Source organism: Diospyros lotus, chromosome 12, assembly GCF_014633365.1.
Source record: "Diospyros lotus cultivar Yz01 chromosome 12, ASM1463336v1, whole genome shotgun sequence".
NCBI lineage: Eukaryota > Viridiplantae > Streptophyta > Magnoliopsida > Ericales > Ebenaceae > Diospyros > Diospyros lotus.
Window position 1 is genome coordinate 9,329,526 of NC_068349.1, and position 17,040 is coordinate 9,346,565.

At 33.1% G+C, this 17,040-nt stretch overlaps 1 protein-coding gene across 3 annotated transcripts; it reads right to left on the reverse strand.

The window, feature by feature from the left end:
• On the reverse strand, positions 1 to 6,701 carry LOC127787135 (two-component response regulator-like APRR2). 3 transcript variants are annotated; one of them, XM_052315010.1, is made up of 12 exons: positions 6,615 to 6,701; positions 5,781 to 5,938; positions 4,846 to 4,925; positions 4,300 to 4,366; positions 4,015 to 4,061; positions 3,625 to 3,702; positions 3,003 to 3,527; positions 2,127 to 2,267; positions 1,487 to 1,756; positions 1,300 to 1,371; positions 833 to 907; positions 1 to 607 (listed from the first exon to the last, which is right to left on the reverse strand). In XM_052315010.1, the coding sequence occupies exons 2-12, from the start codon at positions 5,908 to 5,910 to the stop codon at positions 440 to 442; spliced, it is 1,653 nt and encodes a 550-aa protein (XP_052170970.1). In that variant the 5' UTR covers positions 5,911 to 5,938; positions 6,615 to 6,701; the 3' UTR covers positions 1 to 439. The 3 variants fall into 3 exon arrangements, with proteins under 3 accessions (XP_052170970.1, XP_052170972.1, XP_052170971.1); XM_052315012.1 differs by having other exon boundaries at positions 5,781 to 5,984; XM_052315011.1 differs by having other exon boundaries at positions 5,781 to 5,949; positions 6,615 to 6,700.
• Between the last annotated feature and the right edge of the window lie 10,339 nt (positions 6,702 to 17,040).

Sequence of the window (17,040 nt, forward strand, 5' to 3'; positions counted from 1 at the left end):
TTGCCATTAATGGCGAAACGTACCATTTCTACCATTGCAGATAATCAAGCGGTCCCATCATACGAGCCATCAGCGTACATCCGCGTTTAAATTCAAAAATTCCGATTTTTATTCACAAAAAGTCTCTGTACAGATCCAGTCAGCCCCCCAGTCCCCACCCACAAACACTGTCCGCCAACATTACATTATTGAGGGCACCAATCAGGTAAGGGCCCCACCCACCGCCACAGACAACACGAGGTTCCCACCCTACCATCAAATTTCCAAAGACTGATTCACAGCCACACCATGATCCCGCATACGTGGCCGATCCTCAGCCATGGCGCAGCACGTGGCTTTTACAGTGGCGTTGCACAGCATCCACCGCAGCTTTTTTTTCCTTGTCTGAATCTGTTTGCTTACTGGAGGGAGGGTCGTGGGCCAATGGCGCGGCGACACGTCATCGGGGGCGAGAGCCGTTAATGGAGCGGGGAGGGAAGGGGGAGAGGCCCTGCTTTGAGAGCTCGGTTAGGACACTGTCAGTGGAAGGCGGCTTCAGGCCTATGGGCAGCGGCAGCCATGGCTTGCTTATTGCCTCCTTCACCACCTTGTCAATTACCTCCTCCGCCTGCACCAACGTAAAATTCAAAACAAAGCCATGCGTTTTAAGTGTTCGGTCTGAATTTTAGGGAAAATGAATATGTATTAGGCGGCTCGAAAGGCGTTGCCAGGCTACTGCTCTCATGCCCTTAAAGCAACATGGGTTTTGTGTATTTTAATTATCGAGCAGAATGGAATTTGAAATTTAAATCAGCAGCTGGATGGAGTAACGTGAATTTATAGTAATACGTACCGGGTGGAGGTCGAAAGAACTCTGTGGAATGCCTCTGCCATCCCCGGTGTTAGCACCGACAAAGCCGGCCACGTTCTGCATTTTGGAAAACGTTGTTATTTGGTGGACCCTTGCATGCATTTCTACTAACATATGACAAATATCAACAGAGTACAACAATAATGGTAACATATCAAGTCAAGTCTTGTTCAATTATTTGGGGCTCAATCATAAATAAGGCTCCTCTTTTGTAAAGCACTTATAACTAACTAACTCGTATATATCTAAGAGTCTTTACATAAATTTTTGTTGGCCATTCTTTGATTCTTTTGCTAAATATTAGTTCCAATTCGACTATTCTCCTTTCAAGAATTTATATTTGTTTTCTTTTCATGTAACCAAACCATTTTAATCAAGTTTTACGCACGATATCTTCAATTATCAATCTAAAAAACCAAGAAAAAAAGAACCGTGCATGTACTACTCACTTGAGGAAATGACAAGCAGGATCCATGAGGCTGTGGAGGCATCACCGGGCAGCCCCATGCATCAGCATTCATCTGAAAATCCACAGCACCGGGACATTTAGTCCGATCAGTGAATACTTCTTCATGACATGCAAACACTCACCAATGCGATGCATAAGACAATATATGAGAGAAGAGCAGTTGTTACCTCTTGATATGGCTTCCAATGCCAATTTTGTGCAGGCTGCCACGGTGAGTAGAAAGTAGGGCTCCATGTCTGGAGGCCAGTGAGGTAACTGCCGGGAGGCCCCCATGCTGAGGAGACCTGAGCGGCTGGGAAAGTCGGATTAGAGTAATATGGCGGGAAGGCCATGACGGGTTTATGTGGATAATAATTCCTTTGTGAGGGATCTCTTGGATGAGGCCACCTTCTATCTTCTTCCCTGGGCAAAATGTGTCTTCTCTGCATTCTGTATTTCTGCAAGGAAATGAATGAAACCATGAAAGAGGTTTACAGTAGTTAAAAAAAAAAATGGTTTTGGTTTTAGAAATCAATTTCATCAACATGTTCCACGAAATCAACTAGTAAATAGGCTACACACAGATTGTTTACATTTTGGCGGTACGCTGCTTAGGCAGATTATGTAATCTGCTTAGGCAGATTACATTCAAAACTTCTTGCTTTCATAACATTAGCAGATAGCAAGATGGGGAACTTCTGTGCAAATAATCAATAATGCACACCGTGTTTGATCAAGTAGATTTAAAATCATCTTTAAACAGTAAAGCATGGCTTCTATTGAAATAAACAAAGTGCTGAAATTATTAAACAGAGATTTCAGACCAACCTGGAGATGGCTGGCTACATTATGCCTTGTCAATCCTTCGACTTTCATTAACTCTAGTATTCTAGAAGGGATGGCCTTACCCACACCAAGTTGCTCGACTGCTTGTACAAACTTTTTGTGCAGTTCAGGTGTCCAGTCTACCTGAAGCTCAAGAAAAAGGATAGAAAAAGTTGCATTAAACTTGTTTAATTTTGACAGCAGAGAAAAATTCAATTTGAAATTTATTTAACATTTGCGAAGAAATTTCACATTCAGTTGAATTAATAAAGCATTCAACCAGAAAAGATAAAATGGTTGACATTAACATAATGTCAAAATAAAGTCAATGCACTCGTAATCAATTTATTGGCTAAGGAAAATGAGGAAAAGGAAGAAATATATTCTGAAATCACACATCTTTCGATTTTCGATTTTTGGTTCCCACCATATAAGAATTTGATAGCAAACATCATGGGCTGGACCAGCAAGTGTTTACAGCATTATGAAGTCAAAGAATTGTATATGATTTATATAAAGTAGCAGGAAAATGCTCTCATTTGGGAAAATCCTCTCAACTGGACAAGTCCAAGAGCCAGAGGGCTAATAGTGTGCTATACCTGGCACATTCAGTCGTATAGAAGGAAAAAATATACAAAATCCACTATGAAGTATGAACCTGTCTAATCTTGTAGCTACTACTCTACAAACAACTATATATTACTTGCTTTGGTGGCCCCATAAATGAGAAATGTGATAGCAAATTCTTGAATCAAATAGATTAGTAACAACTACAACAACCCAGATATTTAATAGATTATAGGTAATCAAATCAGGACGCTTGCTGTTAAGTATAAGTTCAGTGCTGCTTACATGTAGGAGGCTTGAAGAACAACTCACCTTCATCTTCTTTCGATTGGCCTTATTTGCACATGAATGGTGAATCCCAGATGCCTTCACAGGATTTCCAGCATCAGCACCAGAATCATTCAGACTATCTTTGTTCCGTGGACAAGACATGTTACTCTCACTTCTACAACCATAAGGAGATTCATTCTCCTCTTTAGTAACAGTCCGATCCAGTATCTCAGGTGGCCTTGCCTGGGCAGCAGTGTTAGCCATTGCGCTGCCACAAGTAGTGTCGACAGATTTAGATTCCCCATCTTGATCCCCACCTTCCTTCTCTTCTGAGGAATTAGTTTGGTCTTGGCAATCTCCATCGTCCACTAACCTAACTCCTTGCTTCAACTGTGGGGTAAGAGGAGCTGGATACCTATCACTGCCCACTGCAGTTTCATTTTCTGATTTTACTAGGATATTGCTCTTTGGTTCTCCATTATCCACCTCAAGCTGTAGCATAGAAACCACAGATTCTTTGACAGGCTTTAGTGTTTCTGGAAGGCCTTTTCCTTCTGCGCTAAATGCCTGCTCAAGCATGCAAATTTGTGAATTTCTTCCCAAAGCATTGGCAATGTAATCATATAGTAAAAGCCCAATAATCAGTAGTTAAATCCAGACAAACCTTATGAACTACATGTTGCCATATATTTCTAAGCTTGTCATCTGAAAGTGGTTCCAGAAGAAATTCAACTGCTCCAAGCTGAAAGTTAATTCGAAACGAATTCAATATAACAAAATACATAGCAGCTAGCAACTGTATATGATGCGTGAGGAGATCCTGATGCGCTATAAAATTAAAATCGATCTCTGATCATTCTTTGATGTAATCAAAATTGAATTGAAACACTGCTTAAGGTGGGTTATATTTAAAATCTAACCAGTTATATAATTACTTGAAGGTAAAGTCAAGCGTATCAAAATCTATACAAGCAATGTGTATTCTGTTCCTTCCTCTTTACTGTATAAGTAGGAGCATAGAAAGTACATTACAAGCCAATAATAGGATCCTCACCGCTATGCACTTCATCATGGTAGCCAGACATTGTAGTTTTGAAGTCACTGCAAAAAGGGAGTAATTGCACCACATTAGAAACTGGTTTATATATATCCAAAAAGGACCATCTTATTTTCTATTTCTAACAGTCCCCCCTTGTTAGTCATTTCTTTATAAACCATTGCATGACTAGCATAAACAATCCCAGAGAAAGCAATCCCATCCTAGCATAAACAAACTCCTGCCAAAGCTTTATCCTTATCTTGGAAACTACAATATATTAAGCACAACATTTCCACTCACTAATGGTGGGCAAGTGCTTTGCGACTTCAAGGAACTTGAACCTCCCATCACTGTTGCTGCTACTCACCTGTGAAAACAAATAGTCTGAGACAGAGACACGTGACTGTGCTTTATCTAGTCTATCTTAGTTTATCGGGTACCATATGGAGAAAAAATGGATAAATGTGATTGGGTGGTATGAGAAAGGAAATACTGTTTTTATGATATACAAGAGTTAGCCTTCTGTTTTATAACCGGTGAATGAAAAACACGCAGCCTTGGAGTTATCGACCATGGTTGACTCTCATAAGGGATGAAACATATTACACGTCATGTAAATCAATATTTATTGAAGAGCATAAAGAGTGGATCTCAAACACATGCAGAATATCTTATAGAACCTTTTGGCAAATGTGTTTTCCATGAGATGAACTCTAGCTCCTATTTATGAATTCATAATCATGCATATACAAATAGCCATAAGTGCATGTAAATCAAACGGATGATGTTTAGTGCTTGGACACTAAATTTTTGTCTAGTGATCATAGTTTAATCGAAATTCATTACCTCTACAATAGCAATGTGGAAGCTCTCAGGTTCATTTGAAATTGCTGACAAAGCTTCATTCTCATCACAGAAAGTAGAAACTGTAAAGGTCAAGAGCAAGGAAACATTAACATAAATAGATGCACAATGTGTGTGCGTGTGTGAAGAGAGAAAGAGAGAGGGAGAGCTTTGCCACCACATGTAGTAACAGTAAAATTGGGAAAAAGTAAGGAAGACCCATGAAGGTGTTAATAGCTAGAAGTCCCCAGAGGTGAACTCAAGTATCAAAAGGTACGAAACATTATGTCTCCAGAAAAGAATGATTTTTTGATTCGCAAAGAACTTGAAATCCTAATAAAAGAGATTGTGGACAACAAACAAAAAGTGAATTTAACCACCAACAATTAAAGTAAGGAATAAGGAACGCCAACAAATTAACTTGGATCAAGATACTAAATAAAAATATGGAATAAGATTTTACATTAGTGCAATTTTATTACTTACATTCAAATGTTTATTCGAAGTAATAAGAAGGAAAAAAGTTCCCCCCACAACAATCAAGTCCTTATAGCCACAGCCAATTCCAGGTTGTATGCAACTAAATAAGAGCAACATTCATTTAGATGTAGCCCAACTAAAGAATAGGGCAGAATAAGATGCCACTGAGGGAGAAATAGGGACCACCATAGTGAAGTAAAATAGACAATGCAAAGAATGGGAAAAATCATTTTTGCTTTAGAAAGTAAAATCTGTGAACAGAATAAGATGCCACCGAGGGCGATCCTTAATATTGGCAATGATGTTTGCTCATTTGTGATTAGAAGCCAGGGGTTTGAGTTGAAACAACCTTTTTGCATAGCAAAAGTAAGTTTGTGTACAAAGACGACTAGGATGCCCTCTAAACAAAATCTGCATATCAACAGTTAAAAAGCAAAAGGAAATTTAATATGTCTAACCAATATAGTCCATTGCCTCAAGCTTTGATCTTATTTGAGCAGCAGAACTGTTGTCTCCATCAAGAAGGAGGACTCTGAGGCCCTTAGGGAAATCTCTCCATTCCAGTAAACCATTAGCAGTGCAAACCATAGCTGGTTTAGCATTGTTCTCGGGTCACCTACAATGAGTCTTGCAAATAGGCGATTATAAACATCCACCCAAGTCTGAAGAAACCCACATGAATATCCCATCAAAATTTATTGTTTCTTCCTAAAAAATACATGTTATCAAACCCCAAAAAGAAAAACATAAAATCTCATGTAAACTATGGAACTGCCAGATCAATTAAGATAAAGAATTACACATTATCAATTGATGAAATGAAAATCACAGAGTATTACTAACTTACTAACACATACACACACACACACAAAAGAAAAAAGAAGAAGAAAAGAATAGGCTGTAATGTAAAGGCAAATCTTGATTTTTCATGCTCAAGATGTTGGATCATGCACTTGATTTAGATACCCAATACTACTGACCAAAATTCTAACCCACTAATATATAAGACGGATAAAAGTTTATTTTTATTTTTATTGTAAGATCTTATCAGCAAATGAAACAGGGGGGAAAACCAGAACATGGAAACCCATATGAGAAGGAAAACACAATAATATACATTATATGGAGAAATACACGATGAAAAATCAAACATGGCCAACAGAGAACCCGAGACCCGTTTTTCAAACAAGAAACGCTAAGAAAGCAAGGTAAATCCAAGCAATAGATGAACATGCATCTTAACCAATGTGATTGGCATGGAAAAACGCAATGAGAAGAAGTTCTTTTTTTACCTTCTGTTGTTGTTGCAGGGAAAAAAAAGCTTCTTACTATTCTCGCAGCAATTCTGGCGAAGAAGAAGAAAATCAGAAAGCGAGAGAGAGAGAGAGAGAGAGAGAGAGAGAGAGAGAGAGAAGCAGAATTCAAGGTGGGTGCAGAAGGGTTGGGGGGTGTTAAGGCTTCAAGTTTCAAGTGTGCTTTTGAGCTCTGTCACGTTGTTTATAGTTACCATCAGTTGCCTCAGACCACAAATTGTGAAAAAGGTCTTACACTACCGGTCAATGCATATTTATTCAAATATTGTTAGGAAAAAAAGAAGAAGAGTAACAATAAAATACTCCAAAAAACTATAAAAATTTATTACAAATTTTGCTCAGTTGACCTTTGAAATTATTAATTTGATTTTTTTTAATTTCAAAAAATATGAACTATTATTTATTCAGAGACATCGAGACTGTGTTACACATCTAATTTCAATCGAAAAATATAAATAAAATTTAGACTAGATATTCTCGTTAGCACATCTTACACTCATAAACTATTAAAAGTAATATTCTTATCTTTATATGACATTATCGTGTTCATAAAGTACTTAAGTACACTCAGTATATAAATGAGCGGAGCCCATATAATTAATAGTTTGAATTTGATTTATTTCAATATTTTCATATTTGATTAAATAACTTGTTAAATAACAATAAAACAAAAGGTTACTTGCTCAACTATAAAAGTGTTAAGAGTAATATAACGCATTAGGTGTACTTGAAGTATTTATAATCAAATTTTGTAGTTTTCAACAGTAAGAAAACATGCATAACCAAAAATAAAAATAAATAAATAACACAACACAAACTATAACTAAAACTACCATTTTCAATCTTTTCCAAGTGTCAATTTAGCAATAGTCGGGATCAAACAAAGATAAGAATTCTTGAAAGAAGTGTTAAATAATGAAATATGAAATTGAACTCATAAAATCAAACCTCAAATGTGAGATAAAGCTTAAATAATAGGTTTATTTACATAGATTAAACTATATAATTGGGATAGGGGGGGAGGGGATGATATAATTAAGATATATGTTGGAAAAAGTGAGGGATAAAAAATATTTTAAATAAAAGTGATATCTATTATTATGTTTGTTAGATTTATTTGACAATTCATTTAAAAGAAATTACGTGATCTTTTATGTAGAATTGTTTAGATAAATTTATCTCTTTCCTTCCAGATAAATTTATTTGAGATCTTACAGATAATAAAAAATGATTAAATTTAACAAATACTCAAACAATTTTATATAAAATTTTAAAATATTTTTCAATCTTATCTCGATCATTCTATATTTTAATTTACAAAGCATTTCAATCTTATTTTAATATAAATTTTTTTATTCATTTTTGCAAACACTGAAATGTTGAATTGGTCACCACTCCAGACATATATGGTGAAACACAGAAACTGCATCAGCCAAATTAGATCTCATAAAATGGGTATATGGTGGACCACTAATTTAATCTTAATTTTTCATGTAAGAATGGTCTCTTTCATTTCAAAGATCTATTTTCTGACAATATCTCCGTCCTATAAACACCATTTTGGAGATATAAATTCAATTATAACTCAGAAAAACAGCTACGACTTACCCTTTCCAATGACATCACCAACCCCCACTGAGCCTCCAACAACCCTTTTCAATGGCATGCTTTGCTTTAAAAGGAGCCATTCTTTTCCTCTTAAATACTATAATTCTTTTCTTACTTGTTTCTCAGGTTTGGTTTACTCTATACTTTTTAATTTTTTTAAGCCTAATGTTAGGTCACTTGCATTTTATTTTTAGTCTCCATGCACACTTATTAAGTATATCATGTTTTGAAATTTTATTATCTAACACAAGCTCTTAAAAATTATAAATAAAATATAAAAATACACACAATCTTTCAAACAAAATATATTTATTATGCCTGTTCTAACAAATACTCTTAACATTACTCATTTTTTTTTTTTCATTCCTTAACATTACCTTTAGGCACATGTTAGCATTACTCTTTTTTTAGTTCGTCGCTATAACTTTTCATTATAATTCCATTTTACAAAAATATATTTTTGAGAATATCCTTAAGAATTATTTTTTATGAAAATATGCCATGGAATTTAAATTTTCTATTTTTATTTTATTAAAAGAGTTACTCATTCATTAAGTATTGAGTAAGGGCGTTCATTCAGTTGAAAGGAGATCGGACTGCACTGGTTAGGATCAAGACGATTTTGGTCCTAATTTGTCTTGAATATTTTTTTTCTATTTTTAATATAAAATTTTTAAAATATATGCATATAAATATTTATACAATTATCCAAACAAAAATTTTCATAAAAAATCTAAAAAATAATCAATATAATACATTTTTTAATAATATATTATATTATTGTTAATAATTAATAAATAATATTATTTATTTTCAATCAATTTACCATTTTGAGCTACCCCAAATTAAATTGAACTAAAAAATAGTTGAAGTTTGTAAGTACATCGAGGATCGAATTAAGATCCAGTCGATCTTAGATTGAACTAATTTTTCAGTTCGAACTGAACACCTCTAATACTGAGTGTATGAGAGACTAAATGTGATGTTAATTATTTTTAAGTTTGTACTAAACAAACCTATCAAACACGTAAATTAAAATAAAATAAATACATAAAGTAAAATTTTTGTTTGCAAGCTCATGTGGGACTCCTTAAATTCATGCTACAGCATTTAGGGCAAAGCAATGAATGGAGTTGCGAATGAGAGGTGATGCTTATCTTAAATTGGGACATGTGTGGGCAATGAATGCGGCAATGACATCATCTTTATGAAGCTACTGGGCTTTCCATGGCACATGAACTACATTATTAAGGGCAAACCCCAAACACTTTTTACTTTGGAATTTGTTTTTAAACTTACAAGTCTAGTAGTAGTCAGTACAAAGGGTGGATTTTAGACAAATTCTACGTAATTTGCAAATCTCTTCCACTAAATACGAATGTAGATTCAATTTTAAATTCAATACTTCTATTTTTAAGAATTTTATGTTTTGAAGATATTTTCTATTAATAGTGAAGAAAAATAAAAATATAGTTTTCATATTTTCTTGTTCTATATTTATAAACTCAACATATTTTAGAATAAAGTGATTATTACACTTTGTTATGCTCAATAATGAGCCCAAATCTAAAGAAAGATTAAGGGACTAGAGACTGATCGAGAGACTTTGAGTGCTCGAAAGATTAGGTTGCCGAAAAATCAAAGTGATCGAGAGACTGAGAAGATCAACTGATCCCTCTTCGAAGCCTATCTCGACATCATCGAAGGACCCTTTCGAGAGAGTTTTGTACGTCATTCGCTTACAAGAAGATTTATATTTGGGAGACTTTCGTGGGCTATCTAAATCTAGAAATTTCTCTCTAAACAATATGAAAGACCTTTTTGAGAGATTATTATATATCTCGAGAGACTTGATATCTGGATATTACTCACATGAGATCGCGAAAAACGAATCAAACTTACTTTTGATATACCCGTCTACAAATTCAGAAAGGTGTTTGATATGTCTGTCAAAGAATGCGATTTTTTTGGTTTACTTCTCTTTATAAATAAGAAAACTCTCTTTTAGATAAGATATACTTATAACTTTATTTTGATTATATTTTTATTTTTTTGTATTTTACTTTCAAATTAAGTATTAATTTAAATATTAGAGGACCTCCATGGGAGGTCACTTGGAGACTCTAATCGATACACCATCCACTACAATTAAATTTATTATTATATTTAGATAATAATAATAAATATTATTATTATATTTTAATAATTTTTCTTTCTAATGAATATTGGGTTTTGTCATAGAATCATGTTAGATGTACACTCATTTTGTATATTTTAGGGCTATATAAGGGGGTATTATGACCAAAATACCCTGCGCCTCACGTGTCTCATGGAATTTTTTTATCATAATACCTCTTATGTAACTTAAGATGTATAAAATAAGTGTATAAATAACATTTTACTTTTTTGTCATATTATTGATAATGGTAGAAGTAATAATTGTGTACGGAAGGACAAGGCGGTGCCCAAATAAATGGATACGGATCAGAGGCTGCCGTCCCGTGCCTGTCGTGACAGCCTTTTCTTATCTTCACGAGTATTATATGACAATAAATAAATCATCTTCTTTCAAGAAAATACTAAAAGCTTTTATTCACAGTCTTATTTAATCAAGTTTTTTTTTGTTTAATTTATTATTATTTTTCACTTTCAAATGGCTTAAAAAACTGCTGATTGTCGCTAAAATTTAAAACTCCTGCTTGTACTTATAATAAAAAATTATTTTAATACTAAAATTACACCTCACGTAATTAGAAAGAGACAACAAATACACAAATCATTTACAAAAATAAAATAAAATTAAATGTACGAATCAAAGTATAGAATGCTACAAAAATCGTATCACGTGCCATTACCATGCATGTGATTTTTATAACTAAACACAGTGTGGTTGACACGAGCGATAGAATTACCTATCAATTATCTTCGATGTTGGGATTCACTTTTTTTTTTTTTAGGAAGAAACTCTCATAGGAGATTTTCCTCTTTTCATTTACTCTTCAACTATTAATTATATATTATTGATTGCATTTGAGTATTTGTAGTTAATTATTTAAAAAGTTACATAAAGAACAAGTGATTGAGAATTAAGATAGGGTGATTCAACAAATTTCAAAGGTGAATGGATAAAATTTAAATTTGAGAAGCAAATAAAATTAAGTTTGGCATTATTTGGGTGATTAAGCCCTTGTTTTAACAGAAGTAGAGAATGGTGATGTTTGGGTATTACCCAAACAATCCCTCCCAAAGCATCAGCATCAGCATCACATCTGTTTTTTGCAGTGCTGCTTTACTTTCATGTTCCCCGCAGGCCAAAGGAGAAAAGGCTCACATCTTTTGTACTTTTCAACTTGTAGGCTTTTAAATCCCCACTTCCCAACTTACTTACTTTGTTCCTCCCAAACAATGCATTATTTAATTTAATATATAGAATAATTAAAATAAATTTAAATTTTTTTATAAAATACATAAAAAAATATATATGTTATTTTTTTATTTATAAGATTTAATATATACTAATACGAAAGGAAAGAGATAAACATATTTGAAAAATATTGTACAATAAATCACATGATTTCTTTTTTAAGAATCGTTAGATAAATTTAATAAATACATTAAAAATAAAAAAAATTTAAAATACTTTTCATATATTACTTTTTAAAATCTATATCTTAATTAACAAATACTCATAAAAAAAAAAAAAACATTCACTTGTTTCAAACTTTATTTTCTGATTTAGTCTTAACTAAAAGTGGGTTAAAGTTAAACTTTGTGTAGCATTCATTTTTTTTTTTTTTAGAATATGATTTTGCTTTTATTATTACAATATATAATCATTTCTCCATCATACATAATTTGTTGCTGCTTTTGGGAAGGTGTGAATCTTCTTCACTTTAATTTAATCACAACAAATGTAAACCAATCATGCAACCTTTTCACCTAATTCATCTCTCCAAATACCAAAAAGAAAACATTTAATATAATTATGTCTGTCTAATAATATTGTTTTATATTATGTACACATATAACAAAATATCACAATAAAAAAGAATTGATACTTAGACACAAAGATCTAAAGAGTCACATTCCTAGGCCTCATCCTAGAAGGAGGAATTATGCTTTGAAGGATATATAATTGAATCTACCACTTTGCCCCATTCCCTCTTTCTCTTATCTTCCCTCTTTCCCTTTTTGGTATATTCTTTTTTTTTTTTATCGATTATATGAAAAAAATAAAATTCAAATATTTTTTTTATTATCTTTCAGGTTTGAGAGTTGTGCGACTCTTATCTTGATCGTCGTTGGTTGAAGAAATGGTCGAAGAAGTTGTCAATGATCTATGACATCTCGACAAAAATAAAAAAGTCCTATGTTGTCATTTAAGATTTATTGGTCTCTTGAATTTAAGGAATAAAGTGATTAATGACATTATTATTAAACTCTAATAGAGGATACTTGCAAATAAACATCTCTTGACTTCTTAGACTTGCACCTTCTTATTAAAAAAAAAAAAAAACTTTTGCACCAAAAATATAACCTACTCACTTAAGCCTAAAAAAAATAAAAATAAAATATAACCTAATTAGGTTCTCTTCGTCTCAAACGTAACTATAGGAAAAAAAATTAATCTATCAAACTAGTTTATAATTGTATTTTTTTTGGGAGAAAAAATAGTTTATAATTTTAAATGTCACCATCATCAATCTGGAGCTATTTGGGAAATAAAAATTCTATAAAAATGACATTTTTTTATATATAATTATAAGAAGTGATAATATCTTTTTAGGTAAAGATATCTCAGCATGCCAAAAGTGCATATGAAACAGAGATTTGGAGAACTGGGTTTTGATCTCTTGGAGACTGAATGGTGCATTCATATCAATTCAGTGTATAGACAAAAACTCTGGACAATAAAGGCAGCCTAGCTGATTAGCTTATCCTCACACCGCTCTTTTAGCTTTTTCACAGAGGCAGTGGAAGCCCTACCATGATCAGCTCTTAGATCCTTGTCTCCCCCATTCATTTGCCTCCTAAAACTTCAAACCATTCAATCATTTTGACTTCTGAGAGGTGTCCTCTCAAAACCCCCACAATTCAAAATAATGGCTTCAAATCTGATCCCTCCTTGCCTTCAAGATGGATGGATCTCATTCAAGGAATTACACCTAACTTAATCTTTTTGTTGGCATTCTCTTCATTCTGTGGGTGATCACTAATGCAGTCCCACCTACTTGTTCACAACACATGAGCTGCCATCTTTTTCAAGGAGGTGATAATTTGTGTTATCCCTGTTCATCTATAAATATGATAGAATGTAAATTAATTTAAATACAGTTTGTTTAGTTAATTATGTGTCAAATACTTAGACTCGAACACAACTCATTTATTCCATAGATAACGCAACACGTCTTGCATGAAAACAAATCCTTCAAACAAACAAAAGTTTGGCATATTTTTCTCCCAAAAGTGATATTTTTATCAAAGTTTAATACAAAATTTATTGTCAAATTAAAGTATAAACTATTTTAACTGGTATTTTTCTTCTCAATAAATGTATTAACTAACGAACCATATTATTTTGTACAAAAATTTTAAATAATTCTTTTATATATCATTGTCTTTAGCTGTTACATCCATCTCAATGAATCATTACCTAGCACTGTGTCGTCAATCATCCATCTCTGTTGCTGTCTGCATCCCACACATGCTTATAAATCTGTATATAGAAAAGAAAAAGAGACTCTTAAGAGTTCAAGCTCTCAAAGAAACCATATTAAATGATTTTGTAACTGAATTCAGAAAGAGAAGGGGAAAAACAAAGTGTAAAAGAAGACTATTAGGTAAAAGCAAATATCTTTAGAGTTGAAATTGATAATTTGCAAGTATGATTAGAGTGTTTATAATCACGCTTATTCTTGATTAATCTCTTTTCAGTACATTAAGAACAAAAATATATCATTTGGAAAAAAGAAGAAAGATAAGAAATGACCAGTGTTGCAGTTGCACCAGTTTAAGGCTTGGCTTCACTTGAATGATTGAAGTTATTTGGTTTTCATGGTTTGAATTCAGTGAATTGAGTCCCATTTTGAGCAGCAGACTGTAGTCTGCACTGAGCTGATTTGGAATGCTTCAGCGGTCTTGCCTTTATTTGTGTATATCTCTATCCTATGTGAGTGAATCAGCCAACATGACTCAATCAGAAATCAACATGGATCCCATTGTTTGGTGAACATCCTAGCCATATGACTTGTCTACTTGCCAAACACTTGGGACAGAGGACAGATGGCCTCACTGCAGAGGACTTCAGATTCAAGAGAAGATACGTTTTTGGTTTGTCATTTTCCAGTCGCATTGGTCATTCTTCAATAGCCACGTTAGAATACTTCTTCTAATTCCATCTAGTAGGATAAGACTTACTGACGTTGTTGTTGTTATTGTTATTGTATAAAGGCCAAATTCTTATTTTTGTTTTTATATATATATATATTTTGTATGATTTGAATTTTTTATTATTTTGATTTCACTTCTAGTTAATATATTTTTAAGTCAATTGTACACTTCACCAGCGTAGCAACTGAAGCACAAATAACACGTTAGTGGGAGAGTGATGAATAAAAACTTGATTGTTAGGCTAATTAGAGAGCACCATATTATATGTGCAAATGTTGTAAGAATTTAAAAGAAATTTTTCTCTCTCCGACATTTCCTCAGCTCTCTCTGATGTCTTCTTAGCTTCCCCACATCTTTTGTACTTGTCACTGGCCACCTCCCTTGCCTCATATGTTTCTTGTCTTGCAAGACCGCCTACTCAACCTCCACTATCTTCGCCAGTCCCTCACCCCCGCAAACCTTCTTCATTCTAATCCATTTTCTTCTCCATCCTCTACATGCTAGTTGTCGCCGGCCACTGAAGGAAGATGTTGTGGCGAAAATAGTGGTCGACAATGAGAGTTTCTTAAAGATGAGTTACAGAGGATGGATGGATAATTTGGATATTTCAGCGCGTGTGTATTGCATATTCTAACTCAATTCTGTGAGATGAGATGTATAATTAACTCAAAAATACACGATTTAAGGGCATAGTTGAAATAACGAAAAATTTAGATAGTTACAAAAAAAAAAAAAAAAAAAGTACATAAATAAAAATATAAATTTGGCCTTATATAATCATGTCAAAAGGGTTAGTCATTTCCTTACTATCATTTTTAAGAGCATCATTTATGCATGAGGTTTCTCCTTTTGAAATAGTTAAAACAGAAGTGTGTTTTTATGTGATCTTTCCTTTATTTTTTTTCACAAAAAAAGACTATTTCTATAACTTAAATATGTGGCCTTTCAATTATAAAAAAAATTATTTTACTGTCATTATCAAGCCTTGCTTTCCCTCACTATCATTTTTAAGAGAAAAAAAAAATTCAAACACTTTCACATCTTGACATAAAGACAACTATGAAAATAAATATTGGATGATGACGGTTCACCTCATCTTAGATGAAGACATTTTTTTCTTCTTTTAACAAATTAGCATCACCATTGGAGTTCAAGTGGCAAAAAAGTAGGATTAATTGAATAAGGGGATAGAACAAAGTGGACACATATGCCCACAGATTTCAATTTGATCTTCAGGTCGTGCCCACAGATTCTCTTGCTCTATGTCTGGATTAGTAAGATTAGTGGAAGGAAAATATTAAGAAAAAGCAGATATATGTATAGACATATATATATATATATGTAAACCCTATTGATATGCTTATGCTGTATTTGGAATAAGAATTTGTGACAAGAAAATCAATATTTTTATGCACACAGAAAACACAAGGATACAAATAATATCATTTTTCTGCTTCTTGTTCTTTCTGTGGCAAAATCCTGTGTTCCAAACATAAGATAAGAGATGTGAGATTCTATATTTTACTTTTGTGGGTACTGAAAGGGAAGCAAGGAGTAATGCTGCTTTGTAGGATAAGGAAAGGGCTATATATTGAATTGTTGACATATATAGCAACCATAAGAAAAAGTTCAGCTGGCTGTGTGTGTATGTGAATAGTTAGGAATTGGCATACCAACCTCTGCTTTATTTCTGCAAATGTCGTCGTCCTCATTTTCTAGTGCCTATTACCAGTGATTTTCTGTAGGACAAGGAAGGTTTTACTTTTTGACATAACAACCAAAGCAAATTTTCAAGCTATGTGAATGATTTAAGGTTGGCATATCAACTTCTCCTCTCTCTCTCTCTCTCTCTGTCGGCATATCAACTTCTACTTTCTTTAGCAAATCTCTCTCTCTCACACACAGAGGCACACATGCCTTGATTTAGTATTGTTTACCATATTAATTAGAAAAAGATAATCCTCCATTTGCTTTAAAAAAGATGTGTATTTTTTTTAGTGTTGATGAAAACTCAATAAAATTGACTAAATAATTCAACTTAATTATGCATGTGTTTATATGCAAGACTAGTTTAAGACATAAGCCACTAAGATCTATGCTTAAAACATTAAAAAAAGAGGTTAAAAAGTTACAGCGGCCACGACCACTCAAAAGCTTCACTGCTTCGAGAGGGTGAAAGAAAATGAGAGAGAGAGAGAATTAATTTAAAATTTATAAATAAGTGTGAAAAATGTTTGATAAACATAGGCACCTTGCACGAGATGTGCAAAGGGTTGTGGATTTTCACTGTTATTATTCAAATCAAGGCTTAACATCTCTCTCCCTCTCAATACACATTATTGTAAAAAAAAAATTAAAAAATAATTTAACATTTCATGATACAAATGAAAAGATTTATTAAAATAAT